Source organism: Orycteropus afer, unplaced genomic scaffold (genome assembly GCF_000298275.1).
Source record: "Orycteropus afer afer isolate SDZICR_OR568_19922 unplaced genomic scaffold, OryAfe1.0 scaffold00166, whole genome shotgun sequence".
NCBI lineage: Eukaryota > Metazoa > Chordata > Mammalia > Tubulidentata > Orycteropodidae > Orycteropus > Orycteropus afer.
In genome coordinates, this window is record NW_006921753.1 from 793,853 (window position 1) to 817,544 (window position 23,692).

The following is a 23,692-nucleotide window of genomic DNA, read 5'->3' on the forward strand; positions in this document are numbered from 1 at the left end:
ACGTGACTGAACCAAAAATGTGAATTTTGAAGTGTTTCAAAAAATGGCTGCAGTGTGTTCTACATATTAAAATACAAAATGCATTTCCAAAATTCTTAAATGAAGACAGTTGAATGGATATAATAAAACTTTGATTTTTCTCTTTTCTGAATAAAAAATTCTTACCTCAAGATTCTTTTCTTGAATAGAAGCCTATCTAGGTTCTACCCCACAGATGTCTTCAAATGAACCTTATGGGGTGCTGAATATATAGTAGTTGTTTCCTGGATTTGTTTATCTAGAATCTTTCTTTTAAAATAACAGTAATAACAAATACCATATGTGGGTGGAATTAAGTATTTTTTCGCAGTAATAACTGAATTTGATTGTAGTCATTCACTCTTCTTTGTTGGTAAGGAGCAAGAAAAATATATTCTACAGCCTTGAAAAATAGAGAACTAGTAGGTTTGATCTGCTTCAATTTTCCCTCTCTGTTTCAAATGAGACAAGGCCCTCTCAGTTCTCAACTACCTCCTTCCTCTCTTAGCCTAATATACATTTATTTTCTATGAACTTTGTTCCTTCCTGTTCTTTATGGTATCTGAAAGGAACTTCCTTGTATCTATCAATAATACACAATCTTTTATCATAGAGCAGAGTCCCTGGATGATGAAAATTGTTAACATGTTTGGCTGCTAATTGAAAGGTTGGAAGTTTGAGCCCATCCAGAGGCAACTCAGAAGAAAGGTCTGGTGAACTACTTCAAAAAATAAGCCATTGAAAACTCTGTGGAGCACAGTTCTAGTCTAACACACATGAGTTGCCGTTAGTTGGGGTCAGGTTGATGTCAACTGGTGGTGGTGATGGTGGTGGTAACATACTACAGTTGTTTCTAAGAACTGACCTCAGAATTTTGCCACACTATCTCACATTCCCAGCCATGCTCTGAACCAAACCTATGTCCACTTCTTATCCATGTCAAGCTTTCAGACCAAGATGAACATTATAATGTTTAACTTTTCAACAATGTGGCTAACTCCACTCCCCAGAATGTGGCCATGAAACCAAAAGCAAGAAGGGGAAAAAGAGAGAGAGAGAGAGAGAACTCAAACCATCTAAACCATGTCACAAAATTATTATGAATTTTTGTAACCAGGGAAACCCTTATCCATAACCTGGTGAATTTTTCTTTATATAAATTCTATATGATTATTTAATACTTTTATTAACCCACTAGTGATTAGAAACAGCATATGACTGAGGCTAGAAAAAGAGTAACAGCTAAAAGCAGATATACTGACAGCTGCAGGGAGCTTGGGAAGGATATAGTAGCCCTATTCATCAGACCTATTTGATGAAGGGGCTGTATGACTATCACTGAGTATTGCCCAATGTCATAGTAGTCACCCATCTTCATAGTGATCTTGAGTCATCAAGCAAAGGATCCATGGGTTCGGTGTGTTCTATTTTAAAGGCAAAATTACTTGATATATTTTAGAAAGCTCAGGTGGCATAGAGTCTAAGACATTTGACTGCTAACCAGAAGGCTGGCAGTTCAAACCCACCAGCCACTCTTTAGAAGGAAAATTGGGCAATCTCCTCCTGTAGAGATACCACTGGGAAACCCAGGAGTGATCACTATGAGTTGGAACCAATTCAACGGCAGTGAGTTTTTTTCCGCAATCTTACGTGTGCAGAGTAGAACTACACTCCACACGGTTTTCCAGGCTGATACATTTTGGAAGCAAATCATCAGGTCTTATTTCTGAGCCCCTGCCAGGCACGTTTCAACTGCCAACCTTTCAGTTCATAGTCCAGTGCTTAACCATTTGCAAGTTGGAATAAACTTGATGACAGCTAACAACAGCAATGATATAGATTTCTATCCCAAATTTTTGGGAAAAAAATTGGCACTTAATAAGTATCAGTTATCTAGAAAGCACGTTTTTGCAAAAGGCTTCATTTCAAGATAATACAGTTTAAGTGATGCACTAGCAAAATAACTAATACTCTTTCATCCTCATAAGTAAATGCTACCCTACACATTTTCCATTAAACTCTTCTCCAATGAAATTGGAGATTTAAGGCCATCCGTGTAATACCCAAAGTCATCAACACAGTGTTTCTCCTTTGTGTTTCAATTTTGGATATAAGACATAAAGAGTAACTCCTTAGAGAAATAAATCATCTTTTATAGACAGCAGATACTTTCATATTTCTTCCTGACATTATGTCTTATCCTTTTTAATTGTGAAGCTGTCATCGAGTGGAGCAGCTACCTTCCATCCCTCTAGGCACTATGAGCACAGTGTCACAATCAAAACATGAAAAAGAGAAGCAACTTAGAGAAGTGGTCCTTAGGTATCAAAATAAACTTACAGAACAGCAACCACAGGTGAGTTGTTATTAATTTTTTCAAAAATCTACCCTGACTCTCGAGCTGTTCATGTCATGTATGGAAATTGACTAATGTAGTTTATTCAAGTAAAATGTGTAACCTCTTCTTTCTGTCCTTTAAATTTTTTACCTAAGGACTGTTCTAGAAGTGAGAACAAGTGTTCCATGAGTACAGAGATGGAAGCAGTATTCTTTTGAAAATACTATACATATGTGTGCAATTATGAATTACCTTATCTAAAAAAAGTTGGCTTTTTTCCTTTGTTTCTGAGATAATCCTTAGAATTTCCTGGGTAATCAAGATGACTTTGTTATCTAAAACTGCCAGATTACACTTGAGGATTTGTACAAATGATTAGGGGCTGACTGGGCCAGAAAGACCACCTGATCAGCTCACCTGAAGAAGAAGAGGAGGGGATGATTTAATTTACTAGGCAGATTGACTATCCAATAAGGACAAATTAAATTATGGACATTTAAATGGCATTGGCTTCCTAGGTGGTGAAGAGGAAACTCACTGGAGAGGAATAGTCACATCCCCAGGGATATGGAAAGTTCAGGCTGGGAAACCTTCCAGACCTTTTCCTATTCATTTCTTTGTATCCATTCTGGTTATAATTAATAGGTACTTGTAAGTATGCTATATTCTCTGTGAATTCTGTGAGTTGTTCCAGTGAATTTCAAACCCATAGTGGGTAAAAGAAGCCAGCAGGTAAAAAGGTTGGAGTGTTGGGTGGACTCCCCAAGCTTGTGGCTGGCATCCTGAAAAGGTAATGGGAAACCAGCCCTAAATTTGTGGCCAGCAGGAAAGATTGGGTGTCAGGTAGACTTCCCAAGCTTGAAACTGGTGTCTGCCTATTGTGCAGTCTGAAGAACTATGTCTTTTTAACTTGTGAGCTCTGGTCCAGCTCCAGGTGGCTATAGTCAGAGATGCACTGCATGAGCAGTGTGTCTGAAGAAAGATGTCCTTTGAACTTGTGAGCTCCAACCCAACTGTGGGTGGATGCTAGTGATGAGGATGCAGAAGTGTGAAGGTGAGGACTGAACTCATGTTGATCCTTACAATGCAGTTAATAATGAAGGTGGGATTTACTCACTCAGATCCTGCTTAACACATTGTGTTATCTACACAAAACTGTATGTAAAGAATAGGGAAATTCATTCCCACTCTACAGATGAACATATAGTCTTGTAGAGGTTAATCATCTAATCTAAGGTCACACAGCAAAGATTGGGAATCAGGTCTGTATGACCCCAAAGTTTAGGCTCTATTTATTTCATTAGGCTTCTTTCCTGAGGATAGATTTTTCAGATAAAGAGTTGCTCTTTTTTTATATTTCAGCCTATTAATACATAAGCGCAATATCATATTTAATTGTAAGAAAGTTCAATAAATAAAACTATTACTGTTGATAGACATAGGTAACCATGATGATTTCAAATAAAAGAAAAAGTGGCATCAATAAATACTGTTCTAATTTCTTAACTAAAGAATTTTGTCTATGTTTACCACATATATTTAGCATCTGAATTCCACACTTTTTAATTGTATAGCCTGTCTGCTTCCTTAAATGGCACTCAACGAGGTCAGCAGCCTATGTCTGAATGTGTCGACGCCTCTGTAGATGTCAGGAAATTAAATGCTCATTCAAATTAGAAAATTAACTTCTGTAGCAGGAGTTAAGACCCTTGGCCTTAACATATTAGCACTGCACATATTTTTGGATTCTTAGCAGATAAACTTTCTTCTTTACCTTAGTTTCATATTTTTACCTTTCTAACTGGCTTAGGATATGCACTCAAGTCTGCTATGTCCTGTAATCACAGCTGAAGAAACCTGCCCTTCCCATTTGGCTTGGATTCCCAGGGTCTGTCTTGGGAAGATTTTGATAGAAACTGGAAATACCATTGTTCTAAGGTGTCCTCATCCCAAAGAAGTAACTTAGTTTTCTACAATTCTTAGAGCCTCTGGTCACAGGTTTAATAACAGATAAAAAAATTTCACTGCTGTCGAGTCAGTTCCAGCTCATAGTGACCCCTCCTTGGGTTTTCAAGGTGGAGTCTCTATGGAAATAGATTGCCCAGTCTTCCTTCCAAGGAGTGGCTTGTGGTTTTGAACTGCCAGCCTCCTGGTGAGACAGCTAACAACAACGATATAGATTTCTATCCCAAATTTTTGGGAAAAAAATTGGCACTTAATAAGTTAAGTATCAATTATCTAGAAAACACGTTTTTGCAAAAGACTTCATTTCATGATAATACAGTTTAAATGATGCACTAGCAAAATAACTAATACTCTTTCATCCTCATAAGTAAATGCTACCCTACACATTTTCCATTAAACTCTTCTCCAATGAAATTGGAGATTTAAGGCCCTTAAGCACTACACCACCAGAGCTCCTCAGGTTTAATAAGAGAGATAAAAATTAAAGATAATTTAAATAAAAATCACTTTATGTTGTTGTTGTTATGTGCCGTCGAATCAGACCTGACTCATACCCACCCCTCTTTGGGTTTCCAAGGCAATATCACTATGGAAGTAGATTGTCCAACCTTCCTTCCAAGGAGTAACTAGTGGGTTTGAACCACCAGCCTTCTAGTTAGCAGTCAAATGCCTTAGGCACTATGCTACCAGAGCTCGCACAGCCAGTGGTTATTTTACTAAACAAATAACTAGGTTATGTAAAATCTTTCCAATGTGGAATATTTTAATTTTGATTTCCTATTTATATTATTTCCAGCACACTTTTTCACTTTGTGAAGGCATTTGGCACATCCAGAATCGATTTTATTTTTATCACCTTCTCTGGAAATTTTTCTTTCCTATAGAGGTCAGAGCTGACCTTTGGTTATTAATAGTGCCAATCATGAAATCTAAATTATCTTGTTATTGTTTCTTGAGGATTATTAGATGTTTTATTCATCATAGAGGTGAAGATTTTGATGTAGCTGATGGAGTAACAGATTTGGGCCATCAGTTCTATTTATTCTTTCTTTCTTGGTAGTTGATTTTTCACAAAAAATTTAAGCTAGGTTTCAGTAGGCCACTCCTAGGAAGGAAGGTTGGGCAATTCTACTTCCGTAGTGTTACTGCCTCGGAAACCCAAGGAGGGGTCGCTATGAATCGGGGCTGACTCGACAGCAAACAACAACAACAACAACAGGTTATAAATATAAACAAAGATGTTTAACTGTATTTACGTAGGAATCTACTTCCATCAATTCAAATGACATAAGAATTTTCCTCATTCTCCCCTTCTCCCTTTTGTGGCAATAATTCCAGCATCTTTAATATACTTGCAAGTACTCAGTGCTTTTAATGGACCCTGCTGATTAACTCTCAGCCAATCACAGGCAACCAGTAAATTTTGAGGTATTCATTGAGCATATATTTGCCCTTGCATCTGTTACACTTAGCATTGTGGAGAATACAGAATAACTATAATACCAGAATTATAGTTAACTGTTTACTGTGAATCTGTGTTAGATAAAATAGTGTTTGGCACATATAAGAGGACTCTATAGGTAGTAATAGGAGGGCAGTGGTGGTTCCATGGTAGAATTCTTGCCTTTTATGCAGACCCAGGTTAGATTCCTGGACACTGTACCTTGTGTGTTGTTATGATGTTGGAACAGGTTTCAGTAGAGCTTCCAGATTAGGATAATCTACGAAGAAAGGCCTACTGATCTACTTAGGAAAATCAGCCTATAAAGACCCTATGGATCACAATGATCTGATCCCCTTGTGCACAGGTTACCATGCATGGCTTGTCAGCTAACAATAATAACGAGAACACAGATTGCTATTAATCAATAAATAATACCTGCCCTCAGATAATAACAGTCTTCGTAGCTATTTAGAAATTAGCAACAATGCTCAGACAATATTAATTCAACATTTAATTGATTGAACTGAAATCACAATAGAAGTTCATTGATGAGGAGAGAGTAGGGTAATAGATTCATGGAGAAAATAAAACTTAACTTGGCTCTTGATGTCTGTTTAAATAGAGGGAAAAGGACAGGGCGTTCTAGGTGAGATGAAATACAAATGAAGACTTGGAGTCCATTACTGGCTTGTTCCTTTTTGGAACCACCTTTTAAATAGCATGCTAACCTTATGGATTTAAAATACTAAACTTAATACTTGTGTGACCTATTTATTTTTTAATAAAACTGAGCTACTTGCTGAATACAAAAAATCTGAAATACCAGTACCCCTTTTCACAAAAACAATCCATGAAACTGTTTTAAAACTGTATTTTGGTGGTATCTGCCTGATGCCAGGAACAAGATTCAAAACCATCAAGTCTGTATGAATTCACTCTTTCTCTGGCTGCCTTTTAGAAGTGCTGTTAAAATGTGACAGAGGTATAGTATCTATACTATATCTGAATGGTATCTACCCTACACCCTAGATCCACATACCCTACTGGTGTGTGATGAATGAAAAAGTTGAATTTTAGGAGCACCACCCACAGGATAGCCTAGTTGGAGAAGACCCACAGTAAGTCAGAAAACAGTTCTGCTAAAAGATGTATTCCAATGATTGGATCTTATCCTCTAGAAAAGAGGGTATTAGTGGTGTGCTGAACTATCATCTACACAAATAGTATGTTATTTCACTCCTAAAACATTCCAGCTAGATATATCCATTTAAGCAAAGAAGAGAAATGGTTTCCAAAGAAGTTAAATTAACTTGGATCAAGTCATGTCACATGTCTTTAAATGCTGTATTTGGAATTTGTTCCTTTTTTGCCTAATTCCGGCATCATTTTGCTCCCTGTCCCCTAGGATTAATATAGACAAAAAGGAACATAAGGCTATTTACAAAGCCAGAAAACTTTGATAAATTGCAAACCATGTTTATTAAAGTAAGTATCTAAATTCAGTAAACCTAATAGGAAAGCAAAAATTCAAGAGCTGTCACCCACACTGCATTTTATAGAGTCAATGCTTTGCCCCTCTATCCTTCCCCTCCTCTGTAATTGATAAGCTGTGTCGACAAGCCCACACCTTCTTAAAAAGTGTGCTTCATTAAGAGCCCATTCCACTGTTGATTCCTTCTCAATGGATGAGTGAGTAATCTTCCTAACTCCACATTTCCTTCTAATTCCTCAAGACCGGCATTTTTAATAATGAGTGGCAAGTGCCACCTGCTGGCCAAACAGTGAAGCATTTCCATTCTCATTGTGTCACTCTTGATTGCTCAGCTCTTCATTGACAAATGATCTGAATTTTTTTTTCCAGGAAATATTGACAATAATTGTACACCTTCAAATTGATTTATAAAATCAATTTCCATGCATATAATAACATGTTCCATTTGAGACTCCATCCCTTTCTTGGTTTCAACTTACAATTAGATTTCTCCTCTGCCTTCTATTGTATGACAAGGGTGACTGTGTCACATCATGTTCACAGAATGTAGTTTTGTTGCGTTATTAGGTACCCCCAAGCCAGTTCCAACTCATAGTGACCCAGTGTACAACAGAATGAAAAACGGCCTGGACCTACACTCCTCTCACAATCATTGCTGTATTTGAGCTCATTGTTGCAGCCTCTGTGTCAATCCATTTCATTTAGGATCTTCTTCTATTTCACTGATCCTCTACTTTACAACGCCAGCCACTCCTCGGAAGGAAGGTTGGGCAATCCTACTTCCGTAGTGATACTGCCTCGGAAACCCAAGGAGGGGTCGCTATGAGTCGGGGCCGACTCGACGGCACATAACAACAACAACAACAACTACTTTACAAGCATGCTGTTTTTCTCCAGGGAAGTGTTCCCTCCTGATAACATGTCTAAAGAACATGAGGCAGAGTCTTGCCATCCTCACTTCTAAGGACAATTCTGACTGTACTTCTTCCAAGAGAGATATATTTGTTCTTCTGCAAGTCCATGGTGTACTCAATATTTGTCACCAACACATCAATTCTTTGGTCTTCCTTATTCTTTGTTCAGCTTTTACATGCATATCAGGCAATTGAAAATGCCACGGATTGGGTCAGGCACACCTTAGTCCTCAAAGTGTCTTCTTTGCTTTTTAACACTTTAAAGAGGTCTTTTGCAGCAGACATTCCCAGTGCAATATCTTTGATTTCTCAACTGCTGCTTCCATGGGCTTAATTGTTAATTAAATAAAATGAAAACTTTGATAACATCAGTCTTTTTTGCCCGTTTATCATGATGATGCTTACCGGTCCAGTTGTGAAGATTCTTGTTTTCTTTATGTTAAGATGTAATCCATAATGAAGGATGTAGACTTTCATCTTCATCAGTCAGTACTTTTAGCAAGTAAGCTTATGTCATCTACATATCAAAGGTTGTTAATGAGTCTTCTTCAATACTGCTGCCACCATTTCTTCTTCATTCTTTTTTTGGTACAGTGACTCTGTGTATTCTTTCCATCTTCTTTTGATGCTTCCCACATCATTCACTATATTGCCCATGTTGGTGTTATGTGCCGTTGAGTCGGCCCCAACTCGTAGCAACCCCTTCTTGGGTTTCTGAGGCAATATCACCATGGAAGTAGATTGCTCAACCTTCCTTCCAAAGAGTGGCTGGTGGGTTTGAACCGCCAGCCTTCTGGTTAGCAGTCAAGTGCCTTAGGCACTACACTACCAGAGCTTTCAGTATTGCAACTCAAGGCTTGAATTTTCCTTCAGTTCTTTCAGCTTGAGGACTACTGAGCATGTTCTTCCCTTTAGGTTTTCTAACACCAGTCTTTGCACATTTCGTTATAATAGACTTAGTCTTCTCAAGCTGCTCTTTGAAATCTTCTGTTCGGCTCTTTTACTTTGTCATTTTTTCCCTTTGCTTTAGCGACTTTCCATTCAACAGCAAGTTTCAGAATCTCTTCTGACATCTATTTTGGTCTTTTTTTCTTTTTCTCACTTTTTAATGAGCTATTGCTTTCTTCGTGTATGATGTTCTTGCCGTCATCTCACAATTCTAGTTTTCGGTTACGGGTGTTCAGTGGGTCATATCTATTCTTCAGATGATCTCTCAGTTCAGATGGGATATAATCAAGGTCATATTTTGGCTCTTGTGGACTTGTTTTAATTATCTTCAGCTTAATTTCTTTAAATTGCTTTAGCTATTGTACTTTCCTGAGTAAGTTTCAGAGTCTCTTCTGATATCCATTTTGGTCTTTTTGTTGTTGTTGTTCTTATCTTTTTAAATACTTTAGCTTTCTTCAAGTTTGACGTCCTGATGTCATCCCACCCATCATCAGGTCTTTGATCATTAGTGTCAATATGTGAAATCTGTTCTTGAGATGATTGTATGTTGGTTCATGTGGACTTGTTTTGTCTTCAGCTTCAATTTGAACCTGGCATATGAGCAATGGATGGTCTGTTCAGTAGTCAACTTGTGGCCTTATTCTGACTGATGATTTTGAGCTCCTCTATTGTCTTTTTGCACAGATGTAGTCTATTTGATTCCTGTGCATTCTATCTGATGAGGTCCATGTGCACAGTCAACATTTATGTTGTTAAAAAAGGTATTTTCAATGAATAATTTGCTGGTCTTGCAAAATAATACGCAATCTCTGGTGGTGTTTCTTTCACTAAAGCCTTATTTTCCAACTACTGATCCTTCTTCGTTACCAACTTTTGCAATTACCAGTAATTATCAATGCATCTTGATTGCATGTTTAATCAATTGCACACTGCAGACATTGGCAAAAAAAATCATCAATTTCTTCATCTTTGTTGTTTCCAGTTGGTGCATAAGTTTGACTGATAGTTGTAGTAAAGGCCTTCCTTTTAGGCATATGGATATTATGCTATCACTGACAGCATTGTATTTCAGGATAGATCTTGAAACATTCTTTTTGACTATTAATGTGAAACCATTCCTCTACAATTTGTCATTTCTGTCATAGGATACCATGTGATTGTCTGATTCAAAATGGTGAGTAATAGTTTATTTCAGATTCTTCGTCTTGTTGTTAGGTGCCTTTGAATCAGCTCTGACTCATAGCAACCCTGTGCACAACAGAATGAAACATTGTCCAATCCTCTGCCTGTTGTCTGATTCAAAATCGCCAAAACTAGTTCACTGTAGCTCACTAATGTCTAGGATATTGATCTTTATGTGGTCTATTTTATTTTTGACAACTTCCAATTTTCCTATATTCATACTTTGTATATTCCATATTCTGATTATTAATGGATGTTTGCAGCTGTTTCTTCCCATTTTGAGTCATACCACATGAACAAATGGAGATCCCAAAGCTTTACTCCATCCACATCAGTAAAATCCACACTACTCTAAGAAGGCACCTTTTCCCCAGTCATATATTGAATACCTTCTGACCTGAGGGGCTCATCTTCAAGCAGTATGTTTCTGAGATATTCATAAAGTTTTCCAGTAATATATCAGACAGTATTTTACTGCTATTCATAAGATTTTCACTGGCCATTTCTTTGAGAAGTGGATGGCCCCTTCCTACTTCTGAATCTGTCTTAGTCTGGAAGCTCTGCTGAAATCTGTCCAGCATGGGTGGCCCTGCTGGTATTTGAATTACTGGTGGCATAGCCTCCAGCCTCACAGCAACATGCAAGCCACCACAGTAAACAAACTGACAAACAAGTGGTGGTTTCACCTTATTAATACCCAGGATATCTATCTTCAAATATTCAATTTCATTTTTGACAACTTCTAATTTTCCTTGATACATACTTCATAATTCCCCTTTCCAATTATTAATGGATGTTTGCAGCTGTTTCTTCTGATTTTAAGTCATGTCACATCAGCAAATGAAGGTCTTAAAAGCTTTACTCCATCTACATCATTAAGATTGATTCTCCTTTGAAGAGGTAGCTCTTCCTCAGTCACATTTTGAGCGCTTTCCAACTTGACGATCTCATCTTCTGGCACTATATCAGACAGTGTCCCACTGCTATCCATAAGGTTTTCAATGTCCAGTATTTTCAGAAATAAATCACCACATCTTTCTTTCAAGTCTATCTTAATCTGAAAGCTCCACTGAATCCTCTCCACCACATGTGACCCTGCTGGTATTTGAAATTCTGGTGGCATAGCTCATGGCCACATGCAAGTCACCACAGTATGACAAACTGACAGTTGACTGTTAAAGTTTTAGTTCCATTTTATTCAGGCTCTTTAGTACCTGAATGTATTTAATACTTTACTACACTTTTAATGTATGTAATACTCTTGGTCATTATAAGACAGATCAAATTTAGGGGCCCTAATCCATGGCATCATTACACTATCAAACATAACTAATAATGCAAAAACAGCAGAAGACAAATTAGATGACTGAGACCTCCTAAAAATTGAGCATTTATGTGCATCAACAGACTGTGAAAAGAGTAGAGAACCTACTGACTGGGAAAAATTTTTTGGCAACAATGTATCAGACAGGGGAAAGAAGAACAAAGGGATGTGGGTAGGAGGGTAGGGAGGAAGTGGGAAGAATGTTGTTATAGTGAGAGGATTAGTAAATGTCACCAAACAGAATGTGTATAGAGTTTTGAATGGACAACCAATTTGCTCTGTAAAATTTCACCCAAATCACAATTGGAAAAAAAAAAAAAAAGATCATAACTTCTTTTCCTGAATTAAGCCTACCCTATATTTGCCTATTTTTATGTAAGTAATGTTAATCACCTCCTATGCATGTGAGAGCTGGACAACGTATAAGGAAGACCGAAGAAGAGTTGATGCTTTTGAGTTGTGGTGCTGGCAAAGAAAGCTGAAGGTACCATGGGCTGCCAAAAGAACTAATAGATCTGTCCCGGAGGAAGTGCAGCCGAGATGCTCCTTGGAAGCGAGGATGGCCAGACTTCATCTCACCTACTTTGGTCATGTTGTCAGAGGAGACAATTCCCCGGACAAGGATGCCATGCTTAGTAAGGTGGAGGGTCAACGAAGGAGGGAAAGACCTTCAACCAGATAGATTGACACGGTGGCTGCGTTGATGGGCTCAAGTATAGCAAGGATCGTGGAGCTGGCGCAGGATCGGGCGATGCTTCGTTCTGCTGTGCATGGGGTCACTATGAGTTGGAAACAACTCAACGGCACCGAACAATAACAACAACAATGTTAATGGGTAGTATATTTGTCTAAACATATTTGTGCAATACGTACCCTCTTGCTTTGTATCCTTTAGGTATTTATGAATTAATCTCTTCTGATTAATATAGCTGTGTTAGCCTCAGTCCAGACTCTCTAAACTGACTCTGGAAGCTTTTTAACATTAGTGTCTTAGGTTCTCCATGATGCGCCATGTTACTTGTACTTGTTCTCTACTTTCCTGGTGCTCAGAGCGCCTTTATTCCTGTATTCTTTGTGAAGGACTATGTCCCTTCCCTTTGTTTTTCAAGATCCCAAACCAACGTCATTTCCTATATGAAATCTCCTCTCATTTCCCCAGCTATATGAATGTCTCCTTCCTTCCAACTTTCATTATCCTTGATGATCATCTTTCTTAGAGCACATTTTAATTCCTACCTGTTATTGTAGTTACTTGAGTATCTCACCTGTCTCCTATCTGAAGGCTATGTAGTAGTTTTCTAGGGCTGTGATAACAAAGTACTACATACTTGACTTAAAACAACAGAAATTTATTCTCTCACAGTTTTGGAGGTTAGAAGTCACAAGCAGTGTGTTGGCAGGACCATGCTCCAACGAAGGTTCTAGGGAAGTATTGTTCCTTGTCTCTTCCTGCTTCTGGTGATCCCAAGCATTCCTTAGATTGTGGCAGCATAACTCCACTCTCTCCCTTCTTCGTGTAGCTTTCTCCTCTGCGGATCTTTCTGTGTCATTGCATTTAGGATTCCCCCTTAATACGGTATTATTTCTTCTGGAATTCCTTAACTGCTTACATCTTCAGGAGACCACATTTCAAAATAAGGACACATTCTGAAGATTCAAACAGATATGAATTTTGGGGGGACATTATTTAAACTACTACTATAAATTATTTCAAAGAAGGGACCATTTATTATTCATTTTTGTATCCCTTTCTCATAATAAGTAAGGTTCACTAAAGAGTGAATGAAGGATCAGTGGAATAATTGGATTTATGCAGAATTATTTACAAAAAGGCTCCCAAATAAATAATTTTTATTTGATTGGACTAGCTGACTCTAGATATGTTCAACTTACCACCTTCTGCATATGTTATTGGAGACCGAGATACATTTACATCTGGTCAAAGTAAAATGCTGCATTTGTAGGGGAGTATAGTGACTGCATTTGGATCTCGTTTGTCATGTTCAGTCTTAACATCAAGTGAATAGCCTTTGTAAACTTCCCTTGCTGTGGAAAAGCAACTCCAGAAATAACTTTCTGTTCTTTTGCAGTGCTCATATGAACACGAATAATGAAATAGTAGAATCTGGAAATTCCCACGCTAGTTGTTTTACTGGTAAATGTGGAGAAAAAGAGGGTTTGCTGAACTTTTAGCTGTGTTTTACAAATTGAAATGGCATATCTGAGTACAACTTTGTAATGAAGAATGTGAACACCTTTTTCCATTTCAAATTTAATCTTTTTAATGTGTCATTATTGTGTGGGGTGCTGAGATTTCAAATCTGTATAACTACAGAGACAGATGCCTTAGAAAATATATATTTATTCATCAAGAGTACTTTTCAGCCTTCTTACATAAACTGCCATGATCTAAAATTTATGACACCTAAACACCCTTGTCTAACAAGAGGCTATTATACTCACTGTAGTTGAAATATTTTACTTTATTACTCCTGCTACAAAGATCTCATTTCTCTATGGTGATGCATTGTTTTTCCAAAAGGGATAATGCATAATATATTCACACTTGTGGGCCTATGTTCGCAGCATACCAAATGAGATGTTAAAAGAATTGCTTATGATTAACTACTTTAGAAGTAACTTGAAGGCAAGCATCACATGTTCTTTTGTTCCTGTGTTTCTCTTACTCATACACCTGACTCCATGTGGGGCACATTTATTTAACAGAAGATGTTCAACTTTTGAGTCTAATTGCTTGTCCATATTGTTTTTTTCCACCTCCCATTTGTCAGTTTGTTGCAATGTGGTGGTTTGTGTGTTGGTGTGATGATGGAAGCTATGCCATTCATATTTCAAAATGAGCATGATCACTGAGCTTCCATACTGGAACAGTCTCAGAAGGAAGGCCTGGTTATCTTCTGAAAATCAACCAATGACTCACAACAGAATATTGTTTGATATAGCACTGAAAAATGAGCCCCCCAGCTTGAATGTAATTTAAAATGTACAGTTGCTGCAAAATACCCTCAAGGATACTAACCATTGTGAAGATGGCATATGACCAGTTAATGTTTTGTTCTATTATACATGGGGTTACCATGAGTCAGAGCCAACTCAACAGTAACCAGCAACAACAATTATTATTTTCTTACTAATCCTTTCTTGAGGAAGTGACATCACACTTCTGGTTTACTGAATGGACTGGAACAGCACTAGTGGTTATGGGGGATTCAGAACAGCCAGGCTTTGGGACATGGGCTGGTGCAAGTAGCTCAGGATATTCCCAGCACCTGCCTTCCTATATTGTCATATTCTACACTGCAGTTTGGGACTGAGGAATGCCAAACACTGTTGACTGTTCCTAGGATACATGCAAGTGACCAAACACTGCTGGCTGGAGTCAGCAGGAGTTTTGGTGTTCCAAAGAAAATCATCTTTCCAAGAAAGAGCAGTAGCCTTGACCTCAGCAGGCAGTCTTGCCACAATGCAACCCTTTCTTCACATGCCAACCAGTCATTCCTGTTCACATCAACAGACACAGAGAAAGAAGTAGAGGTTCAAGTGTGTTACCTTCTGAAATGATTTTCAAGGGAGGAATTACTGATTTGGGCTTTAATGCAAATATACCTATTTGATCTCTGCCCTACAAAAAATCCTTATACACCTCAACTGGTATATTCAGCAGTTCACAACTAGTGTGCATGCTTATCAGGACCTGTCAGAGGTTGCCTGGCGTCCTGGATGCACCTTGGGCCTGATTCCCACCTCTGCTCAGTCACATTAGTTGTTTGGCTTCCTTCCTAAACAAGGTCCTCACTGTATCTCTCTAAAGGAATGCCAGCATACATGAGTCCTTTCTCTGACCTGAAATCCTATTACTCATCTGTTTGACCTAATCTCTCCTTCCTCAGGACCCAACTTTACAGTTTGAATTAAATTTTTGGAAAGTCATGATTGAGGTCCTGATTTTGGACTCAAGTGCACCTCTTCTGTCACTGATTTAATATCATTAAAACTTTGCCTCTTGATTGGATTCTTGATCTGATGGTATTCCTTCCCAATGCCTATAGATTTATTTTTATTTTTTTTTATTAGGATTTGGGTGAAGATTTACAGAGTAAATTCACTTTTCATACAGCAGTTCACATATACTTTGTCTCATGTCATTGACCAAAATTTACAATGCAGCAGCTCCCCTCCCACTTCCTCCCCATAGTTACCTCCTCCCAGTGTCCATCCCTTCATACTCTTCTGCACCCTGAGAGGCCCATTGTCTGCCAACCCTGTATATGATCTTGGATACACTCTCCATTTAGACATACATAATTGTTTAGCTTGTTCACTCATCTATCCGTCCCTATACCCATGTTTGCTTTCATTGACAACTCAGTATTGTATTTGCAAAGGGGTTCATATTTGTTGTTTGTACTGCCCATGTAACTCTCTCTGTCTTTCTCATCCTCAATGCTGCCATATTGGTCACTCACATTTGGTACATTGCCCTTCTCTTCACCCAAATCAATATTTATCTCTATCTATCTAACAGCATTCCCTCCCCTTCCCTCCCACCCCTGGTAACCAACAAAGAAAATGTCCTCCAATATATAAACCTTTCCTTAACTTTTACAATAACGGACTAATACAATATTTGTCCTTTTGTGACTGACTTATTTCGCTCAGCATAATGTCCTCCAAGTTCATCCACGTTATGCGGTGTTTTGCAGATTCTACATTATTCTTTAGCGTTGCATAGTATTCCATTGTGTGAATGTACCAAAGTTGGTTATCCATTCCTCAGTTGTTGGACATCTAGGTTGTTTCCAAGTTTTGGCTATTGTAAATAGTGCTGCGATGAACATCGGCGTGCATATATCTGTTCTTGTTATGGCTCTCACTTCTTTAGGGTATATACCTAGTAATGGGATGGCTGGGTCAAATGGTATTTGTATTTCCAACTTTTGAAGGAATCGCCATACTGCTTTCCACAATGGTTGTACCATTTTACAGTCCCACCAGCAGTGTATGAGAGTCCCAATCTCTCCACAACCTCGCCAGCATTTGTTATTTTCTGTCTTGTTGAACTTTGCTACTAGTGCTGGAGCAAGATGGTATCTCATTGTTGTTTTGATTTGCATCTCTCTAATAGCTAATGATCGTGAGCATTTCTTCATATGTTTGTTGGCCGCTTGAATATCCTCCTTGGTGAAGTGTCTACTCATGTCTTCTGCCCATTTTTTAATTGGATTGTTTGTCTTTTTGTTATTGAGGCCAATGCCTATAGATTTGAGTAAAATTCAAACATAAATATAACTTTGATTTCTTTTCAGTCTTGTGCTTTACCAAACTATGCTTTAACATTCTCAATCCTTTACTCAGCATCACCTGAACAGGCTCCGTCTTCTAATGGAGGATGTGAGGTCCCCTCACATCTGGAGGTGTAATCCATTCCTAGAGAACTGACTGACCTCAGTCTGTAAGCCTTATTTTAAAATAGTCTGGAACCACGCTTCCTCTGTTCCAAGAATCCTCAGAATTTCAATAAAGTCTTCTAGGATTAAGCCAAGACCTTTAATAGTAATCATTCCTGGCACTAGAACAATTATATGAAATGTTTCTGAACAAGGAAAACTTTTTTTTTTCCCCTGAGCCTGAAAAAAAAGGGACCCTTTTTAAGAAAAAAAAAAAAAAAAATACACAGTCGTAAGTGTAAAGTTAGGGACAGGGCTTGGAAGGAGTCTGTGTAAGAGAGGGACATGAGCTTCATAGTTTCATAAATATGTTCATAGTTTCATGAATATGCCTTGTTTCTGTACATACATCCAACTTGATCATCACAGATTTTTTTTTATCTGTGATAGAAAGTAAAAGGTAATTATATATTTTCCATATTTCCAATTTCCTTCACCTCTCCCATCTCTTCTCCATGATTTCCATAATTATGTATCACTTCTGAGGAATTCTAAAACTACCCTGAACAATTACTATAATTGCACATATTACAGCCAAACAAAAAATAAATAAATAAGTAAAAAACCAAACTCATTGCTGTCGAGTCGGATCACACACATAGCGACTCCTCCTTGGGTTTCCAAGGCAATATCACTATGGAAGTAGATTGCCCAATCTTCCTTCTGAGGAGTGGCTGGTGGGTTTGAACCACCAGCTTTCTAGTTAGCAGTCAAATGCCTTATGCACTACACCACCAGAGCTCCCACAAATTACATACATTAAAAAAAAAAAAAAACCTACCTTCCTGCTGTCAAGTGGATTCAACTCATAGAGACCCCTCCTTGGGTGTCCCAGGCAGTATCTCTATGGAAGTGTTGTTGTTGTTGTTGTTATTTGCCATCGAGTCGTAGATTGCCCAATCTTCTGTTATTTAGATGTCGTTACATGCCATAGAGTCAGACCCAACTCATAGCGACACCTCTCCTCCTTGGGTTTCCAAGGCCGTATCACCAGGAAGTAGATTGCCCAATCTTCCTTCTGAGGAGTGGCTGGTGGGTTTGAACCACCAGCCTTTTGGTTAGCAGCTAAGTGCCTTAGGCAAATGAAAAGAATCAAAGAAAGGATTAAATGAGAATAGCACTTAGAATGTGCCACTGTGCTTTAAATGTACTGTCTCACTTAATCCCTTAATCTTCATGACAAGCTATGACAAATGCCCTGTTAGGATTTTCTTTTGCATGAGGAAACTGAGGCACAGAGAAACAATTTGGCAAGATTGAAGTTAAGAAGTTGCGAAACAATCGTTTAACCCATCAGTTTTGCTCCAGATTCCCCCATTATTCTTAAATAATTATTCATGCCATGCAGCTTTTGCTGATTCAGTCTGTGATTTGCAGGACTTTCCTAAGATTTCTAAGGAAGTGTAACAGTCTCAGTGGGAGAGTTTATGGGTGCCATTTAAAAAATAAACACTGCTATCAGCAAGCCTTCTAGGGTGATTATTCTTAGTTAAAATATGAAAAGATGATAATGATGATTTAAAATGATGCTATAATATGTTAACAGTTGCTCATTAAGTAACTGACTCAAAACTTGAAGCAGTTTACCTAGTGACCTGATTTGTATATTCAAAAATGTAAACATTTAAAAATGTTCCTTATTTTTTTAAAAAAAAGCATATAAATGATTAGAAATGTATCTATTAGTAGACATCTCTATCTCTGTAAAGATTTTTGGCTGTAATCTTTACAGAAGCAGATTGCCTCATCTTTCTCCCGTGGAGCTACTCACTTTATCTCTGCCTCCCCCGCTCCCATTGCCATTGAGTTGATTCTGGCACATAGAGACCCTACAGGACAGAGTACAACTGCCCTATAGGATTACCAATGCTTTTATCTTTACAGAAGCAGAGAGCCTTATCTCTCTCCCATGGAGTGGCTGGTGGGTTTGAACTGCTGACCTTTCAGAAGGTCAAGCACTTTAACCACTGTGCTACAGGGCTCACTCCCTTGTCTATTCTGATATCTTGCTTTCATTTTGGATCTATAGCTCTTCTGTGTGAGAGAAATTTAAAAACATTAACTGCTAATAATAATAAAATTTTTCTTTATAAAGATTGTGTCTATTTTAGGCAGATTAGAAGGATAGTGTAACCAGTTTGGAAAACTGTACAAAAGGAGGAGAGATGCTTAGGAACTCTTTGAAGAAGGAGATGGAGACAACAGGATGTGGTAGATCCTTGATTCCAGTCCAGTCTCTGCTGTTAATAAGCTGAGTGACCACAGGTCTTGCCTGGTCTCTCTAGTCCTTGACCTTTGTGCCCCCCAGCCAAATACAAAGTATTGGATTACAATAAATGTTTGCAAAAGTCCCACTCAAATTTTAGAACCTATGAGTATTGTTGCCCATCTTATATTACAAGCTGTTAAGTTTTAAATATCTGTACTTATTAATACTATTCTGAATGCAAATATGACATTACTGAGCAGAGCATGGTATTATTTACTTACAGCAGATAATCATGCTTGATTCCCCTTTGCCCCAATTCTTACCCCTGAGCAAGAGATGTGATGAGTCAGAGCAGATGTTATCCTACATTTACCAGACCTTGTACTGTATAGGCAAGGAGACCTAGAAGGAAAAAAAAAAAAAAATAAATAATAAGTCTGGGTATTTATATAGGAGAGGGATATCTCCCCTGCCCCTACTTTGCTCCTTGGGAAGGATCCTAGGTTCTTACTTTTACCCTTAAAAATATAAGTAAATCTATTCAGGGGAAGGATAAGACGAGCTTCTTCAAGGATAGTGAGAAGGAATATATAATGCACAGTTTGAGAAATGTAATCAATGCCACCAAATTGTGCGTGCAGAAATTGAAGTAGTGGGGGGATAAAAGTCTGAAGGAAGAGACTAGCTTCTCCAGCTTTGCAGTGCAGAAGAGGCCCCTATGATCTTGGATCTCATCTCACCTTTGAAATTAAACAGATACCTCTGGGAAGGTTATTATCTCAGCAGGTAAATCTCCAGATTCTCTCTCAGCAATAATCAGTCAACTTAACTTTTGAAGTTTTTTGTTTTGTTTTGTTTTTTAACGCAAGTCCTAAATTCCAGTAAAATTTCTTCACGAAACTCTTAACTATGCAGAAACACAAAAATATTTTCTCTATAGTCTCATGAAACATGGGGTAAGGGAGAATTCCTTATCTTTCAAGGCTTTCATTCTGTGCTTACTGGCCCATCTGTATGAGAACAACCTCATATGTTATAGATACATAGATTTCAACAGCCTCCACAAGATCAACTAAACAATAACCTCTGGGACCAGGGCCTGGGATTTGCATTCAGCCTAGCTTTCCAGATGATTTGTATGGACCATGAACAACTTCTCCTTTATTCCTCCTTTAAGAATCCTCTGCTTTCAAACCTGCAAGACTTCATGCCATGCAGCTTTTGCTGATTCAATCTGTGATTTGCAGGACTTTCCTAAAGATTTCTAAGGAAGTGTAACAGTCTCAGTGGGAGAGTTTATGGGTGCCATTTAAAAAATAAACAATGCTATCAGCAAGCCTTCTAGGGTGATTATTCTTAGTTAAAATATGCAAAGATGATAATGATGATTTAAAATGATGCTGTAATATGTAAACAGTTGCTCATTAAGTAACTGACTCAAAACTTGAAGCAGTTTACCTACTGACCTGATTTGTATATTCAAAAATGTAAACAAACATTTAAAAATATGTTTCTTATTTATTTATTTATTTTTAAAAAAAGCATATAAATGATTAGAAATGTATCTATTAATAGAAATCTCTATCTCTACTGAATTTAGGAGGAGAAACTAGTCATTTTTTTTTCTTTCAGGTCAACTTCGTTTAGCACACTTAATATGTGCAAATATATCTTAGTGCCCTAATTATGCATGTATCTCTGTTTTCACAGGTGATTCAAGATAAAATTAAAATGTTCTACTTTTCATCTTACTGCTTTAGAAACCTTCTCCTGTGGGTTTATACCTCTGATTTTATTTTTTAGTGTTTTGCTTTGGCCTTTTTCTCTTCAAATTTGTTGGATTATTAAATTGAATATGATACATCTCCTGTGAATCTGTGATGATCCAGACATTGTTCTTAGTACAGTGGCAACCTCAGCAACATAGCTTTCAGAAAGGTCAGTAAGTTAAGGGGTGAATGAAAAGGAAAGAAGTGGAAACCATGGGCTATAAACTTTTTTAAAAAATGTTGTATTCATGGAGTGGAGAAAGGTACATTGTAGCTAGAAGATTAGATAGAGTTGAGGTCCATTTGTGGTGGGAGAGATTTGAATATGTTTCTGGATGAGGGGAAAAGAACTCTTGAAATTGGAGAAGCTAAACACAGCAAAAACAGGACCTGATTGATGCAGAAAGATTCTACCAAGACAGGAAGGAGGAGCTGCTAGGACACAAGTGGACAGTTTAATTTAAGACAAAAGAAGAGAGATTTTTTTCTCTGAAATTGTGGAAAAAAGTTATGGGCATTTCACACTCACTTAATAACCTCAATTTTGTTTACTTCTCTCTAAGGAGGACATAGACCATGTACTGACAGTGAAACAGACAGGCTTTGGCAGAAGTTTTAATGAAGATTTGGAGTAGACTTTCAGGGGATAGGTGCTCTGGTGGTACTGTAGTTAAAACATTGGGGTGCTAACCAACAGTTTGGTAGTTCAAACCCACCAGCTGCTCTGCATGAGAAAGATGAAGCAGTGTGCTTCTGTAAAGATACACACCCTTGGAAGCCCTATGGGGCAGTTCTACTCTGCCCTATATAGGGTCACTATGAGTCAGAATTGACTGAATGGCATTGGTTGGGTTTGGTTTTGGTGAACTACCACTGAAACAGTTTTCGATTATCTGAGGATAATTGTGGAAATTTTCTAGCATTCTCTCTAGTAAGCACAACAGAAGCTAAAAGTATTGGCCAGAAAAGGATTCAGACCATATATATATATATTGTGTGTGTGTGTGTGTGTGGTGTGGAATCAACGATTATGTAAATTTTAGCATCCAGAAATTTCTGAGCAGAAAGGGAAGCAATCAGTGATCTCATTGGTCCAAAACTAAGAATTGTCAGGAGGGGTGTGGCAGAGCATAAGCTGTAGAACTCTATTTCTCACATAGAAGTGGAAAGAAAGGAAAGCCAAGTGAGGATGTGATACACTGAGAGAAAATAGTGAAATTGAGAAACTAGAAGTTTCTTTCTTTCTTTTCTTTTCTTTTCTTTTAATGTATGTTGGGTGAAACTTTACAGAGCAAATTAGTTCTCCATTCAACAATTCATATACCTTTTATCTTGTAACATTAGTTGCAGTTCCCTCAGTGTAACAACACTCTTCCCGTTGCCTCCCTGGGTTCCCTGTCCATTTGTCCTTCTTTCCTGAAACTTCCTACCTTTGGAGCTTTATTTTAGGGCAAATGCTGCCCTTTTAGTCCCTTACAGTTGCTTATTCTGAGAAGTACATTCCTCACAAGTTTTACTGTTTACATTATAGGCTTGTCTGTTGTTTGGTTGCAAGGTAGTGGGTCCAGTTCTAGGTTTAAATGGTGTCAAGAGCCACAGGATCAGGTGATCCATCTGTCTCTATCAAACCAATAAGTCTGGTCTATAATTTTAAATTTTGTTTTACACTTTTCTCCAATTCTGTCTAGGACATTTTGTAGTACTGGTCAGAGAGGTCAGTAGTGGTAGCTGGCTACCAGCTGGTTCTTCTGGTCTCAGGGTTGTGGAAGCAGTAGTTCACATAGTCCATCAGTCCATTGGACTAATTGTTTCCTCGAGTCTTTGATTTTTTTCACTCTTCTTTTCTGTGAATGGAGAGAGACCATTAGTTGCATCTTAGATGCCTGCTTGCTAGGTTTAAAGGCCCTAGTTATGACTCACCACAATATGTTGTAGAACATTGTCTTTGGGTACTGTGTTATGCCACTTGAATTAGCTGTCCCCTGAGAGTGTGGTCCTTAGCCCCCAGCCCAGTGACTCATTCTCACAAGGTGTTTGGTTATGGCTAAAAAGTTTTCAAAACATTGTCTCCTGTTTGCTCTACTATATGTTGTTGTTAGGTGACATCAAGTCATCTCTGACTCATAGTGACCTTATGTACCACAGAACAAAACACTGCCTGGTCCTGTACCAGCCCCACAGTCCCTGCTAAGCCCATTGTTGCTGCCACTGTGTCAATCATCTTTTTTAGAGTCTTCCCTTTTCTGTTGACCCTCCACTTTACCCAGCATGATATTCTTCTCTAGAGAATGGTCCCTTCTGACAACATGACCAAGGTAGATGAGACAAAGTCTGGCCATTCTCACTTCTAAGGAAAATTCCAACTGCACTTCTTCCAGGACAGATTTGTTAGTTTCTTTTAGCAGTCCACGGTGTTTTAGTATTCTTCACCAACACCAAAACTCGAAAGCATCAACTCTTCTTCTGTCTTCCTTATTCATTGTCCAGCTCTCACGTGCATATGAGGCGATTGAAAGTAGCATGGCTTGGGGTGCACCTTAGTCTTCAAGGACACATCTTTGCTCTTCAGCAATTGAAAGAGGTCTTTTGCAGCATATTTGCCCAATACAGTATGTCTTCTG

General features: G+C 38.1%; 1 protein-coding gene across 1 annotated transcript in view; it reads left to right on the forward strand.

Annotated features, from left to right (window-relative positions):
- MORC1 (MORC family CW-type zinc finger 1) overlaps window positions 1–23,692 on the forward strand; it is a 306,881-nt gene that overhangs the window by 188,272 nt on the left and 94,917 nt on the right. The window contains exon 15 of the mRNA XM_007946578.1: window positions 2,236–2,374. Within this exon, the coding sequence (XP_007944769.1) occupies window positions 2,236–2,374 (139 nt within the window). The remainder of the gene's footprint in view (window positions 1–2,235; window positions 2,375–23,692) is intronic.